This window comes from Herpailurus yagouaroundi, unplaced genomic scaffold, assembly GCF_014898765.1.
Source record: "Herpailurus yagouaroundi ecotype Mexico unplaced genomic scaffold, PumYag 160, whole genome shotgun sequence".
NCBI classification, from domain to species: Eukaryota; Metazoa; Chordata; class Mammalia; order Carnivora; family Felidae; genus Herpailurus; species Herpailurus yagouaroundi.
This window is the reverse complement of record NW_024412401.1, coordinates 11073190-11089418: the sequence shown is the minus strand read 5'-3', so window position 1 is coordinate 11089418 and position 16229 is coordinate 11073190. Positions and strand designations below refer to the sequence as shown.

Below are 16229 nucleotides of genomic sequence, written 5' to 3'. Positions count from 1 at the left end.
AGATGGGGCATTCCTGTCCTGCAGTTGAGCTGGCTGGAGGCAAGTGCAGTCACTCGGGTAATCGCTGGGGTGCTGGGAGCCGGGGGTGATGGTGGTGGTGGTTTTAAGCCAGTCCTCAGTCCAAAGACGGCTTGGATCAATTTGCCCTCCAACCACTCAACTCTCCCTTTTACCTTTTGTTTTGTTAGCTTGGCTTTTTCCACCCCCACCCTCTCCCTCGTGTGGTGTGAACCGCGCGTCTTGCTCTGAGATTTGTGCATTTAAATGTAATTCTGATTGGCGAATGTTCTTTCCTTTTTGTTGTGATTACTAGAGATACTTTAGTCCTGCCTTCCCAGTTCTGCGCCCTGCACAAGCAGTTTTGAAAAATTAAGTGCAAAAAGCATGACAAAGCAATATGAGGTTGCCGTGGTAAGTGAACTTTTAAACCAAAAATTACCATTTCTTCTTGTATGCTCGGTCTGTGGGTGGTTTGAAGGGGAATCCTCACACACAAAGGGCTGGGGGCTGGGAAGAGGGGATGGTGAAACAAAAAACAGTAGTTCTAATTTTGTTTTTTTTTCTAACTATGGTCAGTAGACATGTTCTGCATTTATCTGGTTGATACTCTTGGGATGGTTTTGGGCTTGATGCATTTAAAGTGGGTGAGAGTTGGCAGTCTGCAGGGTTGAGGTGCTGGGGAGGAAGGAAAAGGGACCTGGGTTATTGTCTAGTTTTTAAAAGAACCCTGCAGCTCTGACTTCCTGAACTCAGCCGAGTAGAGTAGCGGGGTCATTCCTGATCCAAATCCTTAAAAGGGAGAAAAGGAACAAGGCGGAGGGGGGTCACCCTGAGTCACTACAACTATCTTCGTGCCCTCACCTGCACTGTTAGACCTCCTGTTGTCATCTTCATACCTTCTCAGGTAGCAACTTGAGAAGCCGTTATTCTTAGATAATTCTAAACACTAACAGATAATAAAATAATGCATTTGGTAAGGTCTTAAAAAGAGGTTTGAGCTGGAGAAAGGAATTGCTTACCACTCCACCTCTCATTTCTCCTGTCTCTTCTCCTTGCCCTCTCTCCTTTTACACTAAAGAGTACAGATGTGTTGAAGGGTCCTTCCCCAACCTCCTCTCCTAAAACCTTTTTCCTGTTTTTAAAATAGGAGGTGTATTCTAGAGAAGGATTTCTGAGTTTTGCCCCCTTATCTCGTTCACTTTCTGAGACTAGCTATCCAACTTAATATTTGTGGTATACTTAACCAGTTTGAGTTTGGTAAAGGGCTCAACCTTTCTCCTGGAAAATTCTAAATTGTTTGACCAGCTCTGACTTAAACAAACAAACAAACAAACAAACACTAACAGTGCTCAGTACTCTTAACTTTTTCTGTTTGTGAATCTGGTTGCCTTTTAATTTGTCAAGGGCTGTTGTCATGGAGATGACTAGGATGCCCTATTTTGGAATGGACCCACACATTCTCTGATGAGGCAGGCCTTCTTTAAGCTTTCTCATTTGAAGGATGGGATGGCAACAAAAATGCCCCGTGAGAGTAATTGTATTCATGTTTTGTTGAAATCATTCTTAATTATCATTTGTATGTTTGCAGATATAATTGCAAATGCTTCCATTTTTCAAGATCTATTCTAAAATATTTTTAAGTTATTATAAACTTCCTCTGATCATAGAAAAACAGGAAATAACTTTTTAAACTGATTCCATATTGCAACAAAATTATTGAATTTCATTGGGCATATAGTTTAATAACTTTTTTTAACAACTGACTTATTTTTTGTCTCTTCTGCATGAAGTTGATGTAATTTGCCAGTAACTATCGAAGGAAAGTGACAACTTATGCAGCTGGATCACCACTGTTGCTTTTAGTCTTGCTATTTGCAATCTCCATGTTTAAAACAGTTTTCTGTTAGAGATTTTAAACACCAAATGGCTAACTAAACTACTAATCTGTTGATACAAGCAGAATCAATTTGGTGAAACTTTGAAAAAAAAATCATAGAGGAGTTTAAATTAGAATCTAGTATTTTATATGTTTGTAGTAGCAAGAGTTTCAGTTGGGAAGTTTGCTTTTCTTTTGCACTGATATTCTTGGACTACAGATAATCAACAATATGTTTAACTCTATAATTTGTTTTGGACCATGCTACTCAATTATCATACCTATTTAATTTTGTGATTAATCTTGATCTATATTAGTACTGCTTGTTTTTTCTAATAAACATTTTAAACTGTATTTATGTGAAGAATATAAACAAAGTAAGCATTTACTACTACTACTGTACAAATATTTGCAAGTAAATTTATGGCCTGTATATATGCAAAATTAGGTTACTTTAACACTTTGGGAAAAACACTTTTAGTCAGAATTATTTTACAATAGTCATAATCTCATATAAGCCCTCAACTTTACTATCACTTTCTATCTCCACACTGAAAATAATGTTTCACTTGAAGATATTCATAGAAATTATTATTTAAAATAAGCTGGGTAATTGAAAGTTGTCTAAATGATAATACTAGTGCCTATAGTTTAATATCTTATAAGCATACTTAGATTATTTAATGCCATCTTTCCTGGCACTTTCCCTCATTAATACCACAATTCTGTGGCAATTTTAGATTTGCTAAATATTCTCAATATGAAGAATTCTTTATATCAGAATGTAATATCATTTCTTTCCTCAGTGTTCTAATTATATGGCATTTGCACATTAGAAATGCAGTGGCCGTGTTCTGATATTTTCCCCAAATCTCAGTCCATTAGAGTAAATTTCACAAAAAACAGAAGGCTTATAAGAAAAAGTTCATAAGAACCAAATTCTAAGTGTTTTCAACTAAGCAGTAGTCTCATAGAAATATTCATTGCTTCCCATAACATCGACTCACTTTATGTAAATAGGTATCATAAATAAAGGACCAAAATAGATGACATAGACGTAGGGAGTGTAGGTGGGTGGTAGCCAGGGTCACCTAGCATTCTGTTGTGCATTTTGTGTACCCTGTCTAGGACATGCAATGTGCTTGCAAAGCAAACAAGCAAAAGAGGAATAGCTGAAGTGATGTTATGATTTTAAAAATTCAAAAATAGCCTTCATTTGTTACTTCTAATTAGTATTAAACTTCATGTGTATCTTTTATCAAGCACACAATCTAAAACAGTGAAGAAGTTCCCTTAAATAGTTAACATTTGTTGTCGACTTGCCATGATCCAGGCATGAATCCACTCATCTACGTGAGTGCTTTACATATATTATCTCAGTTAATCTTCAAAACACTGTAGGTGTTAGGTTTTATTATGCCTAGCAACTAAGGAGAGGAAGGTCAGACAGTTTAATGAGCATTTGAATCAAAATCTATCTAAACTTGGGTCCAAAATCAAACAAAATGAAAATCAAATCATAGAAAATGTGAGATCATTTTCTAAATTTAAAGAGACACTTTACAGAAAACCCAGATAATCTCCACGAATTCCGAGGATAGGAATGATTACCTGTTAATCTTGGCACTTTCTTTGATAAAACAGTTTTGAAGAAATAAATCTTACCGAAACTTTCCTAATTATTTTCTCAAGTTGGGTTTGGTTACATTAAGCTAATTTGGCTGGTTGTTTCTCTCTTGGGACAATAATTATGAAGAATTTATTACATTCTCCATCCCACCCCAAAAACAAACAGAAGGAGAGGAAGATTAAATCAATTATAGTGACAAAAGTATTTTCAAATAAGTACCAACAAAGCCCACTTACTAAAAAGAAAACCTAACTGCAAACCCAGTTTTCCTTAAATGGGGACTTAAAATAAGCAGAGTGACTTTTTTTTTTTTTCCATTTTACTAACTTAAGTGCTCTTTTTCATTTTAAAGACTTAAAAATTTTGATTATAATAGCATTTGCCTAAGTAATGAAATGTTATGTGATTTGATAGGTGGCAAATCATTTGAAGTCTTTTTTTTTGACATAATATGTGTTTTTTAAGTTAGTTTCCCTTGATATACCTATAATCAATTAACTTCTGTAATTTTGTGAATTTTTAAACTGCCTTCATTTAATTAACTAAAGAGACATAAAGATAGAAAGTGAGATAGAAAAGAGAATTTTCAAATGAGATCCTATCATATGATAGATATGAAAGATGATAGACTTTTTTTATATGAAAAAATATGAAAGATGATAGACTCTCAAATATTAGAAAATAAACTATTTCCCTTGAAAACACTTGGATTGTGCTTTTTTTAATTTATAAATTTCTTGAAAACACTTGGACTGTGCTTTTTTAATTTATAAATTTTTTGAACCTGAAAGATTGGGACATAGATATTGTATCTGCTCCAGTTTGCTTATTTATGACCTTGAATCTGTACAAATGGAGATGTTAAGATTTTATGGAGATAATCCATTCAAGTCCCCTTAAGTACCAGTGAAGAAATGTTTAAGGACATCATTTACATTCAGCAGAAAACTACTCAATTTTTCACTTTCACCTGAGAAGAAATGAAAGCACTCAGAATAACTGTCTGCATGTGATGCAGTAAATGGGCTCCTAAGTTGTTTGTGTAAACCTTTTTTTGTTTGTTTTTAATTAGCTTCTTTAAAATGCACAGACCTCACATGTTAAAAGAGCATTTGAATCTATACTCTTGTCAAGTGAAGAACTTTTAAAATTTGATTAATCTGTTTTGCGTCACTTTTTTTTTTTTAATTTGTTTAATGTTTATTTATTTTTGAGACAGAGGGAGACAGAGCATGAGCAGGGGAGGGGGAGAGAGAGAGAGGGAGACACAGAATCCAAAGCAGGCTCCAGGCTCTGAGCTGTCAGCACAGAGCCGGATGTGGGGCTTGACTCACAGACCGTGAGATCATGACCTGAGCTGAAGTCAGACACTTAACTGACTAAACCATCCAGGCACCCCTTGGGTCACTTTTTATAAAAAGAAATCATCTGGACCTATCATATTTATTTTTTATTATTATTTTTTTTATGTTTATTTATTTTTGAGAGAGAAAGAGAGAGACAGAGACAGAGCTTGAGAGAGAGGGAGACACAGAATCCAAGCAGGCTCCAGGCTCTGAGCTGTCAGCACAGAGCCTGACGCGGGGCTCAAACTCATGAACCACAAGATCATGACCTGAGCCGAAGTCGGGTGCTTAACCGACTGAGCCACCCAGGCACCCCTATTTTTATTTTTTTAAAGATTTTTATCTTTAAGTAATCTCCACACCCAACATGGCTCAAACTCACAACCCTAAGATGAAGAGTCACACACCCTACTGACTGAGCCAGCCAGGTGCTCCATAGTTCTAAGCTATGTGTTTAAACCCACTTTCTATGAGAATTCCAGTAGCTCTTTTAAAAGTCTGATAATTTTCAACCTTTATGAACCATGTTAGAATCAGGAAAACTGTGGGGCTTGAGTGTTTCTATCCCGCGATATTCTAGTCGTTGTTCACATCTAACTCAGCTTGACTTCACTTTGACCTTGGAGAATAAACCTTGACAAACCCTTGGATTTTCACCCCCCAGAAACTAATTCTGGTTACTTGCCTCATTTTAAATAAAATTCATTCTCAGTTTTTATTATAGTTCATAAAATAGTTGTATAACTCTCTATTTTATCCTTGATTTGAAAGTTTACATTACATTATTATATACTAAAATAATAGAATTATAAGAAGACAATTTTCTTTTTTCTCAAATTCATCAAAGTGCACGGGTCTATATATACAGATAATAAATAAGTGTAAATATACGTATACAAAAAGTTATGGTTTTGTTAGTATGAAGTGTAAGAAAACTTATTAAAGTAGCTTTTCAGTTTTAAACTTAAGGGGTAATTAATGCCCCAAAACTGAACTGTATCAAATGTTGAGAACATTAACTATATTTATTATTAACTAAAAATCTAAGAGTATTTTAGGATAGGTCTGCGGAGTCTCCACTGTTGCTTCCCTATAACTTCATAAATGGTATTTCCACTTGAAAAATTAGGAAGTATGGACTATGTTTAAATTAGGAAAAGAATCTGGGGACCTTAAGATAGTTCCTGCATAGGTTCTGGAATCCTTCAAGCTTTGCACCTCAATAATCCCTTTAGGTTCTTTTAAATCTGAAATTATTACATTTTGTGTTCAAATGAAAGTTGCACGTTAGAGATTTTCAAAGCCTTTCGGAGCATGAAGGGTTTACAGGATAGGGAAAAATAATACAAGCCAGATACCACCACACCTGACAGACATTGATAGAGGTTGAGAAGACAGTGTTAATGGTTTTTTTTTTTTTTTGAAATATATAAAGTTAATGCAACCTGAGGTCATTACCGTTAAGAACTGAGAACTCAGCTTTTTGGGTGTTTCCAATCAAAATCATTCACCACGGGACACATTTTAAATATTTAATAAATCTAAAAAATCACTACCATCCTTTGTTAAGAATTATGAGAGTGAAGATCGCAATAGAAATCTAGACTTTGGAATTTCGAATTTCTCCGTGCTAAATTTATCAAATTAAATTTGATATTGTGGTAGAGGTGGTGTTTAATATGGTTAGTTATCATAGATAACATAACATTTTAGTGTGTCTTAGAAGACAAATTAGCGGTATATGTTACTTCACAAACACTACAGTATGCTTACTAGGTTTTAGGCACAGTGTTTTAGAGCCAGGTAACACCCCACTGGGAAAGATGGCTTTGCTATCAAGCATTGCAGTCAGTGTAGGAGACAGACATGTCAACAAATGGTTATAATGGAGTGAGATCATTGCTATCCGAGGTATGTACAAAGTGCTTTTAGGAGCACAGAGGGAGCTATCACCAATTTGCCTGCCGTTGGCTTTCGTGAGGGTATTCAGGAAGTGCTTCTCAGTGGAGGTGAAGTTTCACACACCGGCTTTTTCTTTTTCATTAAAAAATGTAAGAGTGGATCTTCAAATAATATAAAGGTGCAGTATATATTATTCTAGTTTCTACATTTGGATATGTACTTAAGATGAGGGAGAGCAAGTTTTCTGTTTAGGATGCTGAATTTTTTAAGATTCATTAGTGTAATTTCTCAGATACACTGCCTTTGACAAATGTGCATAGCCAGGCAAGCCTTTAATATATTGATTATGTTAGTGTTTTGTTGCTAGTAGCATAATGGATAAAGCACAGGCTCCATTTTTATTCTTCCATGTTCTACCAAATGGAAAAAAAAAAAAAAAAGAAGTATATTGCAAACCGTGAAAGGCACATAAAAGCAAAAGTAATTAAATACCATAAATGGTGAGGGAGATTGCCTGTAATCTGCCTGTGATCTGGGCTAGAATTAGAAAGGGAGGTGTAAGAAAGAGGTTATTTGAGAGGCAATGATATGAAAATGTTTTATCATAGAAAGAAAAGAGTTCTGCTTTATAACAATAGGGTATCAACTTAAGTGATTTCACTTTTCTTTGTGTGGTTTTCACATTTACAACAGAGGAGGGAAGTACTATTAATCTGAAATTTTCTTTACTTATGATTAAGTTTCATCATTGATCAGACTAAAACCACCCTATTTTTCTTAAACTCCCAACTGCATGAAAAATCTGCACTTCAGATTAGGACTTCATGTGAACAGCGTTATGCATTTTGCTTTCTGATATCTTGACAATGCAGTTTATCCCATTCTCCCTGGGATTCTCTCCTGGCAACAATTTTTTATTTCTTTGTGTTCATTTTTAGGAAAATCCTCTCAATATTGTTATATGTATTATTTTATAGGAAGGAAGCATGTAAAATACTCTTGAACTCATTTTACTTGTGAGTTTGAATAGCATTCAGATTAGAATGATTTCCCCAGAATTTTATAGGCTTGCCCAATCCAGCTGTATATTTTATATGCTAATGTAAATTCTATTTTTGTTCCCCTTGGGGGTTTAAGTGATTATAATTGTTGCTCTTCAAAAGCCAAACAGATGATGATTGCTGCTTCAGGAGTATACCAAAAGAAACTGGCTTTCATTAAACCTGCTCATCCACTTCATAATTATCTCCATTTTATCTAGCTAAGAAGCAGGAAAAAATGGCAAATACAGTTCATTGAAGCCAGTTCAGTTATTTAAACATCACTTTATTGAACTAGCAGGAGGTGTAAAGTAGGGGGAATGTTTTCATTCTAACACTGATATGTAGCCAGTGGCCCAACTCAAGAGTTAGTTGAGCATCAAATGCCAGAGGCCACAGAGAATGAGAGGGGAGATATTTTGAGCCATTCTGAAAGGAGTCCTCTAGTGGATACAATAAATAGTACTGCAATGGCAGCTATGCTGAAATACTCTTTTTGCTTGTTCTTCCTGAAAGTTAAAAATGAACTTAGCTATGTAGCTTTCCACTAAGACTCAAATGCATCCTAAATGAAAGAGACATTTCTGACACAACGTGTAAAAAAAAAAAAAAAAAAAGTGGGGGAAGGAATATTGATAGGTTCCAAATATCAAATCCTTCAAAGAATCCTTATGGTCATGTAAATAAGCCTTGTGATCTGACCATGGGTTAGAAAGTAGATTCTTATAAAGGTTGATTTTCCTCAACAGAGAAATCTTTCCCATTCAGGTAACACAGGGGCTCTGAGTTATCTGTGCCCTGCTCCTTGGGGGTGTATGGAGAGGTGGCTTTGGAATTGGGTTGTAGTGGAACATGTTCCTGACCACATACATTGCTGGCTGTCATGATGGCAGTGAGGGTCCTTGAACTGTCACCTGGAAGAATAGGAAAGTACCCCGAATCAACAGCTGTTGAAGCTTCCAGCTGTGAGAAAGCAATTCTCTGCTGGTTAAATGAAAAATTCTGAAAGGGTTCTCCTCTAAAATTCAAAGAGCCATCTTTAGAGACCAACTGTCTAAGGCTAGACTTGGATAAAACATTATATTCATAAACAAAGAAAATGGGAGGATTTATTTATTTATTTATTTATTTATTTATACAGATTTCATTTTCATGTTCCATAATAGTTCAGCAAGTTTCAGGCAATTTCTAAACTCTAGTCCTTTCTAAACTCCAGGGGTCAGAATAAAAATGTTCCCAGACAAGGAGTTTTTTTCCCAATCTATGCAATTTTCATTCTTAGATCCAGTGAGATTGTATATCAATGGCATGCTCTCTAAAAACTCTCTAAATTAAAAAAAAAAATCTTTTAGGGTGACAGTATTAGAATTTTCTTGGATTCCTGTGTAGAGTTATACCAGCATATAAATAACTCTGATTTCCTACCAACAAGGCCTGTAAAAGCCACAAGTCTGAGAATATACCAGCTGCACTTAGAGCTGCTCTAGGCAGAAAATGGTGAAAACCTGTGTGATTGTCTTTCTCATGTCTCCTTCACCTTCTCTTGATACCTCTAGGACATGGCCACCTTCTGTTCCCCTAGGGCTGTGCCAACCCTTTCCTCATGTTGTTACAACCCAAGGTCTAGTAGGACAATACCTCTTTCCCTTCCAATATGACAGGTTGTTAATCTAATGAATTAATCTTCACCAATGGGAAGATATTAAGGAGAGTCCTTTTTTTTTTTTTTTCAGTTAATATTGAAAAGTTACTCCCAAGGAAAATGTCTGCATTTTTGTCAAACAATTATGGTGAATAAACAATTATGGTGAATTATGCTTTTCTTAACCATGTTGGTGCTCCTTGATCTCTATCACTGAGGAGCCTGCTTATTTTGAAATAGGGCAGTTAGAAATGAAGTAACTCAATAGGAAAATGTAACTGAAAAAATTATCTTATCTCCCTATATTTATTAAATAGACATAAAAGCTACAAGCTATAGGGGCACCTGGGTGGCTCAATTGGTTGAGCATCAGACTTTTGATTTAGGCTCAGGTTATGATGCCAGGGTCATGGGATCCAGTTACACAGCAGGCTCCATGGCAAACATGGAGCCTGCTTAAGATTCTCTCTCTCTCTCTCTCTCTCTCTCTCTCTCTTTCTCTCTCTCTTTCTCTCTCTGTCTCTCTCTCTCTCTCTCCACCCCTCTCCCCTGCTTGCGCTCACACTCTCTCGCTTTAAAATAAAAAATAAAAAACGTATATAGTAAACACTAAAATATATCCATGCCAATGCAATTTCCCAGGGTCATCTTACATGTCTCTTCTTCAGTGTGACAGGAAATTGTGAAAAATCATGTTTACTCTGTGATCTCACAGTCATATGAATGTAAGTCAGATCTTTTACTTTTTAATTTTTTTAATGTTAATTTATTTTTGAGAGAGGAGTGTGAAGGGGAGGGGCAGAACGATGGAGACACAATCCAAGGTAGACTCCAGGCTCTGAGCTGTCAGAACAGAGCCCAAGGCAGGGCTCAGACTCATCTGCCCTGAGATCATGACCTGAGCTGAAGTAGAATGCTTAACCTACCTGAGCCACCCAGGTGCCCTGAATGTAAATCAAATGTTTTAAAAGTCTCCTGGTCACATCCCTTTCAGCATAACACAAAGTACAAATTTGGCAATTATTCTAATTAATCTGCTCAACAGCACGCCACACCAAAATAGTTCAAGCCAGACTTTAACTCCAAGTTAACTGAGCAACTGAAGAAGTTGTACTGTTTTTTATTTAAATCAGTGGTTTGTCATAAACATCCATGGAGGGTTGTATAAACACATATGCTTAGACTTCACTTCAAAATTATTGAGCAACATCTCCTGGGATGTAGACCAGGCATCTGTACTTTAAAAGAAAAAAACCTCCCAGGGAGGTCGAGGCATTGATCCATAGCTATGTGTGAGAACCACCAGGCTTTCCTCTTACCAATTCTAACATTCACTGAAGATTCATTCTGTGCCAGGCATTCTCCTAAGCCCTTGGCAAATAATTTTTCACTTAGGGCTCGCAATAACCATAAAAGGTGGCTATTATTCTTATACTACTCATTTTACCAATGAGAAATCTGAGGCTTTGAGAGGTCAACCAACGTGCTTCACATCATATACCAAGGTTTTGGGAGGGGCGCCTGGATGGCTCTGTCAGTTAAGTGCCCAAATTCAGCTCAGGTCATGATCTCGTGGCTCATGGGTTCCATCCCCGCATTGGGCTCTGTGCTGACAGCTCACAGCCTGGAGCCTGCTTTGGATTCTGTGTCTCCCTCTCTCTCTCTCTGCCCCTCCCTAGCTCACATTCTGTCTGTCTGTCTCTCTCTCTCAAAAATAAATAAACATAAAAATAAATAGGTAAATAAATAAAAAGATAGGAGAGAGGCAGAACCAGAATCTAGGTCAGCTTGAATACTATGAACCACTACAGTCCTGAAAAGACCTTTTAAATATACAGATTAAAAATGTATGGCTGTATTTTACAGCTATAATTTCCTACCTAGAAGCTTCTGTTTTGCTGCTTTGATTATCCTAAGATTATCCAGAGTGTACACGGATTATTTCATTGTATGGCCTTAAAAGAGAGCTACTATATATGTGTGGAAGGAGATATGGTCAAAGGTAAACGATACTTTATAGGTAAAATGTCTTGCTGTCTTTGTAGAAAATTTCAGATGACTTTCTACCTTAAGTCTTAATTCAGAAACTCAGGAGATGCTGTAAACTACTTTTTAATTTCATGGCTAAACAATATTCAGAAATGACACAATGTTAGAAGAGCATGCTTTTCCTTCCCGGTTAACTTCTTATTAAAAATATTAAAAACTATATAAAATCATTGCTGAGAAATGCAGTTTCCAGTGTGGAATATGCAATTTTAGGATTTGTTCTTTCTGATTTGGGGCTGACACCATTATTTAGAATAGTGATGACTCATGTCTAGGACTGAAATCTGTTTTTCATGGGTTTATACATTTTCCCCTTGAATTGCACCAAAAATGGTTTTTTAATTGGCTTTAACTCATGCCCAATAAATTGGACGAAAATTGATTGCCGCAGTCATGTTTGGTTTAAAATTATTCAAGACTGCGCCATGAGTCAAATGAGTGCATGATCGAGGGCAGCGGCGCTTTATGCCCTCTGTTTATGACAAGTAACGTTTTCTCAAAATGGTCATAATTCATATCTAAAAGTTAATATATTGTTCACAACTTATAGAGCTTGGAAGACAGTAGCAGAGCCACTTTAAAGAATCCACATTAAAAAATAAATTTATCTTAATTTGGTATTATGTCCTAGTATCTTCTTTTCCAGTTCTACCAAGACTATGAGTTTGGTCACTATATTTCTTTAAAATTAAATAATACTGTTTGTTGATTCTTGGTCATAATATTAGAATGTTTTTCAACAGCAAAATTAAATGAGAATGTTCAGACTGTACCACCCTGTAGAGTTGAGACTGTGAGCCAGTTTCCCATTCTCTGCAGAGTGATTTTAAAGACAAATCTTAAACAATATGAAAATTGAATTAACTCAGGTGACTGTTTAGGGCATTGAAACAGCAATTCACTAAATGGTACCTGTCAGGAAGCCAGTTTTTGTTCAATCTCATTATAATTATTTACTGTGTTATGGTTTTCATTTATTTATATGCCATAGAAATACAAGCAAATCACTTTAAGGGCTTTGCTAGTTGGGAATAAAGGTGTGTTTTATGAGATTCTCTAGCAACTGCAGGAAAGGGTATAATAGGGAAAAAGAAATGATTAATTAAATGGAAGGAACATCCCTTGGCCATAATATAAATAGGCATTAAGTAAAGGGAATAGTTGATATTACTGAGTATAGTTAATATTAGGCAATTCTAAGTGGGCAGGATAGTTATTATCTTATATTGTATTCTTCTAAGAAACTGGTAGAACAATTTTTAAAATTTTTCTCATCTTGCTCTATTATATATGTATTTTTCATATGTATTAAATCTCAAGATTTGTTTCTGTGTGTGAATATTATTTTGTTTATAAACTCCAGGGCTATTAATCTGTTCGTTCTGTGAATCTAACTTGTCTTTTAAGAGGTTACTGGTCTTCATCACCAGTTTCCACCTGCTGACTACAGGGCCAAAGCTTGAGCTCTACCCATTTTCCTGTTTTATAAAAAAGAATGCATGCTCAGAATTTTTGCAAACCAAATAATTCAGAAAACATTAAGAAAACTAAAGGTTCAATTCTTACTACCTCAAAATAACCCCTGTATAATGTTCTAGTGACTATTCTTTATGTGATATTGAATACTCTCAACAATATTTCATGAAAATCTTTACATATCACTAAATTACAAATATATACTATCCTTTTCAATGGCTTCTGTTTACTATGATTATGGAATAGACTTCTGAAAACTAAAATTTACAAAACTAAATAATTAAAATTATTTTAATTTTAATTTGCCCTAGGACTTCCTAGGGCATCATATATTATGTTTCTTAAAATCCTATTATATTTTACCTGAATCATTTTAAAGAAGCAAATCATCCAAATATCACTTTTATCTCTCTTCCATTTGTCAGCAATAGATGGCATGTCAAGACTTGAGTATGAGTATTTCATTTTAGGAAAACAGAGTTTGTCTGTTGATGTTCATTGTAGTCTCCATTTTCCCTGTACTCTTGTTCTTTTTGCAAGTGTTATATCATCTTTAATTTCTGCTATATTTCTTTAGGATTACTGGATTTTACATCTGGAAAGTACTGTAGAGGTCATCTAATACATAGTGGTTAAGGACTTAGGCCATAGAAATGAACTACTTGGGGGATCCCTGGTAGGCTCAGTCAGTTGATTTCTGCTTAGGTCATGACTGAAATCAAGCCTTTGTGTTGGGCTCTGTGCTGACAGGGGAGCCTGCTTGGGATTCTTTCCCTCTCTCTCAGCCCTCCCTGCAAAAAATAAATAAATAAACTGAAAAGAAAGAGAAATGAACTACTTGGGGTCACATCACATCTCTGTTGGTTTCTAGTTGTGCCATATTGGGCAAATTACTCAATTTCCTCAGTTTCCTCCTCTTTAAAATGACAGGATTATTGTGAGGATTAAATGATTTAATGCATATAAAGCATTGGAATGCTGCCTGGCATGTAGTACATACTCAATACTTGTTACTCATTATCATTATAACAAGCCAGAGTGATTTGCTGAAAGGGAATCAGCTAGTTAGTGGGGGAAATAACACTCAGACCCATGCTCCTTTCTCCCAGCCTAGGATTCTTAGCTCAATGTATCCCTCCTAGCAGTGTTTTTAAAGCCTCCTCTGGGATACAGAGGTGTCTTAGAGGCGTTCACAGATCATCAGAGTGTAGGCTCTGGTTCCCGGTTTCTCATGCTCACTGGCAGTCTTGGGTTTTGGGGTTTTTTTTTTTTTTTTCCTTAAAAGTATTATTTGTTTAGAACACTGTCACCTTCTCAGGGCATGCTATAAATATTTTGGCCATCAAAACGTTTTCATTATCGTCAGTGAACCCCTCTTCTGTACTTACAGTCTTCCCCCATCTCTGTTTATCCCCTGACCTTGCTGTCTCATTCCAAAGGGTCTTAGAGTTTTAGACAAAAAACTTCTTAACCCTCCATGTGTCTTGATTCTGATTTCTGTACCTTTGCATCTCTTTCCACGTATCATGTCCAAAATTTACACCTATCAATAGATATAACCTGTATCCAGTAGTTTTATGGCAGTCCTTTCCTCTGCTGGCTTTCAAAGCCCTCCGTGATGTGACCTAACCAACCCAGTGTCTTTGCTCTCCAGCCCACTTCCTTCACCACAGTTGGCCTGATCTCCTTGACCAAAGCCTTATTTTTTTTCTCTGAACCTCATTGCATTTTTTTCTGAACACACACATGCACACAGCCCAATAAGGTTGATGTATATAAAGATTTTTTAAAATGAAGGACTAAAGCACCACAATATATGTTTGTATTTTCCTCTCTTATAAAACTTTGTAAAGAAGCTCAAATCTTCATTTGTCATTTGATGTGGCTAATATGGAAACATACCTTTCTTTTAGCATTCGTTTGATATCCAGGAAATATCTGTATTCTAGAAAAGATCGGTGCTGTATGAGTTAAATGATGAGCACCGACATAAAAGAAAGGCCTGCCTTTTTATTGTCTGCACAAGAAATCTAGAAATGCCAGCAAAAGAAAAAAAGAAATTTCACAGTAAATCGTGTCAAAATAATTCAAGGAAATGTCTATTTGTTACTCAAACAGCTTAAACAGTCTGTAACACCATTCATCTATGTTAGATCTTCCAACTCATGTTTATAAAAACTGACATTTCAAACAACCATATTCTCTAATTTCTCATACCAGAATGACAGTGACCAAAGGAACGGAACATTATTTTTATTGTAACAGTATTCTCAGTATTCCCTTAAAATGCACATACATATGCTCAATCAGAGAAGCAGATTTCCCCTTTAGCCACATCAACATGAAGGATTAAAAGGGGTTGGTGAGGTGGCATTAAAGAGCAGCTCTGGCTGTTCTGTGTATGCACGTGTGTTTCTTCTTGGTGCTAATTGCACTTCCACCTATAAGTCTGGCAGTCACATGACTGGACTTGACTTTCTGTGGTTCAGTCTTACCAAATTTATAAAATCCATTTAGGATACAGATAGATGCTCATTGAAGTTTAAAATAAAAGTCATGTCTGCTTTTTTTCATTATAATCTATGAAGTTAGACATCAAAAAGTTTAAGATTTATTCTTTTATCAGGCTGCAAAATTTTGGTTTCTTCCATTGTACTTATTCAGTGAAAGTCCACATCTGTAGCTGAATCTGTATCAATCCACAGAGACGTTAGCCCAGGAAGGAACTGCAAAACTATAAACCATAGCATATTTACAATGTTAAGTGGACATTATTTCTCCATTTTGTTTCATTCAAAACAAACAAAAACTATTACAGAAAGCATATTCTCTTGTGCCCTTTATATATTCTACCTCTATATTCCTTTGGGTATTTATTTTGATAGATTTATCAAACACAGACAAACTAAGAAATAGAAAACTGAGCAGAAAGTACTGTTAGCCTATGTAAATTGAATAAATACTATAGCCTATAAAAATGTGGAGAGAGGGAATGAGCCTGGGGAAAGGCCAGTGATAAGGAGATTGAAACTGATTTCTTCCAAGGCCATAAATGACTAGTAACTTTTAAATTCTTGCCTTAGCGTTAACACAGAATGGTAAATAAAGATGGGTAATATATGCATATATGTAATTCAATAATAAAAGTGTCTCTTGGCATAAAATCAAAATATTTTAATTTGATTAGACTGTGATGGTATGTATTTGATTCAACTTGATTTCAGCAAGTAATTAGCTGAATTATAACTTATACTTAATAGCAAACACT

At 35.6% G+C, this 16229-nt stretch overlaps 1 protein-coding gene across 2 annotated transcripts in view; it reads left to right on the top strand.

Annotated features, from left to right (window-relative positions):
• The first annotated feature begins 317 nt into the window (after positions 1-317).
• ELAVL2 (ELAV like RNA binding protein 2) overlaps positions 318-16229 on the top strand; it is a 166667-nt gene continuing 150755 nt past the window's right edge. Inside the window, exon 1 of one of the 2 annotated variants that reach the window (XM_040481394.1) lies at positions 318-411. In XM_040481394.1, the coding sequence (XP_040337328.1) occupies positions 385-411 (27 nt within the window). In that variant the 5' untranslated portion in view covers positions 318-384. The remainder of the gene's footprint in view (positions 412-16229) is intronic. The other variant, XM_040481387.1, reaches the window with a different exon arrangement.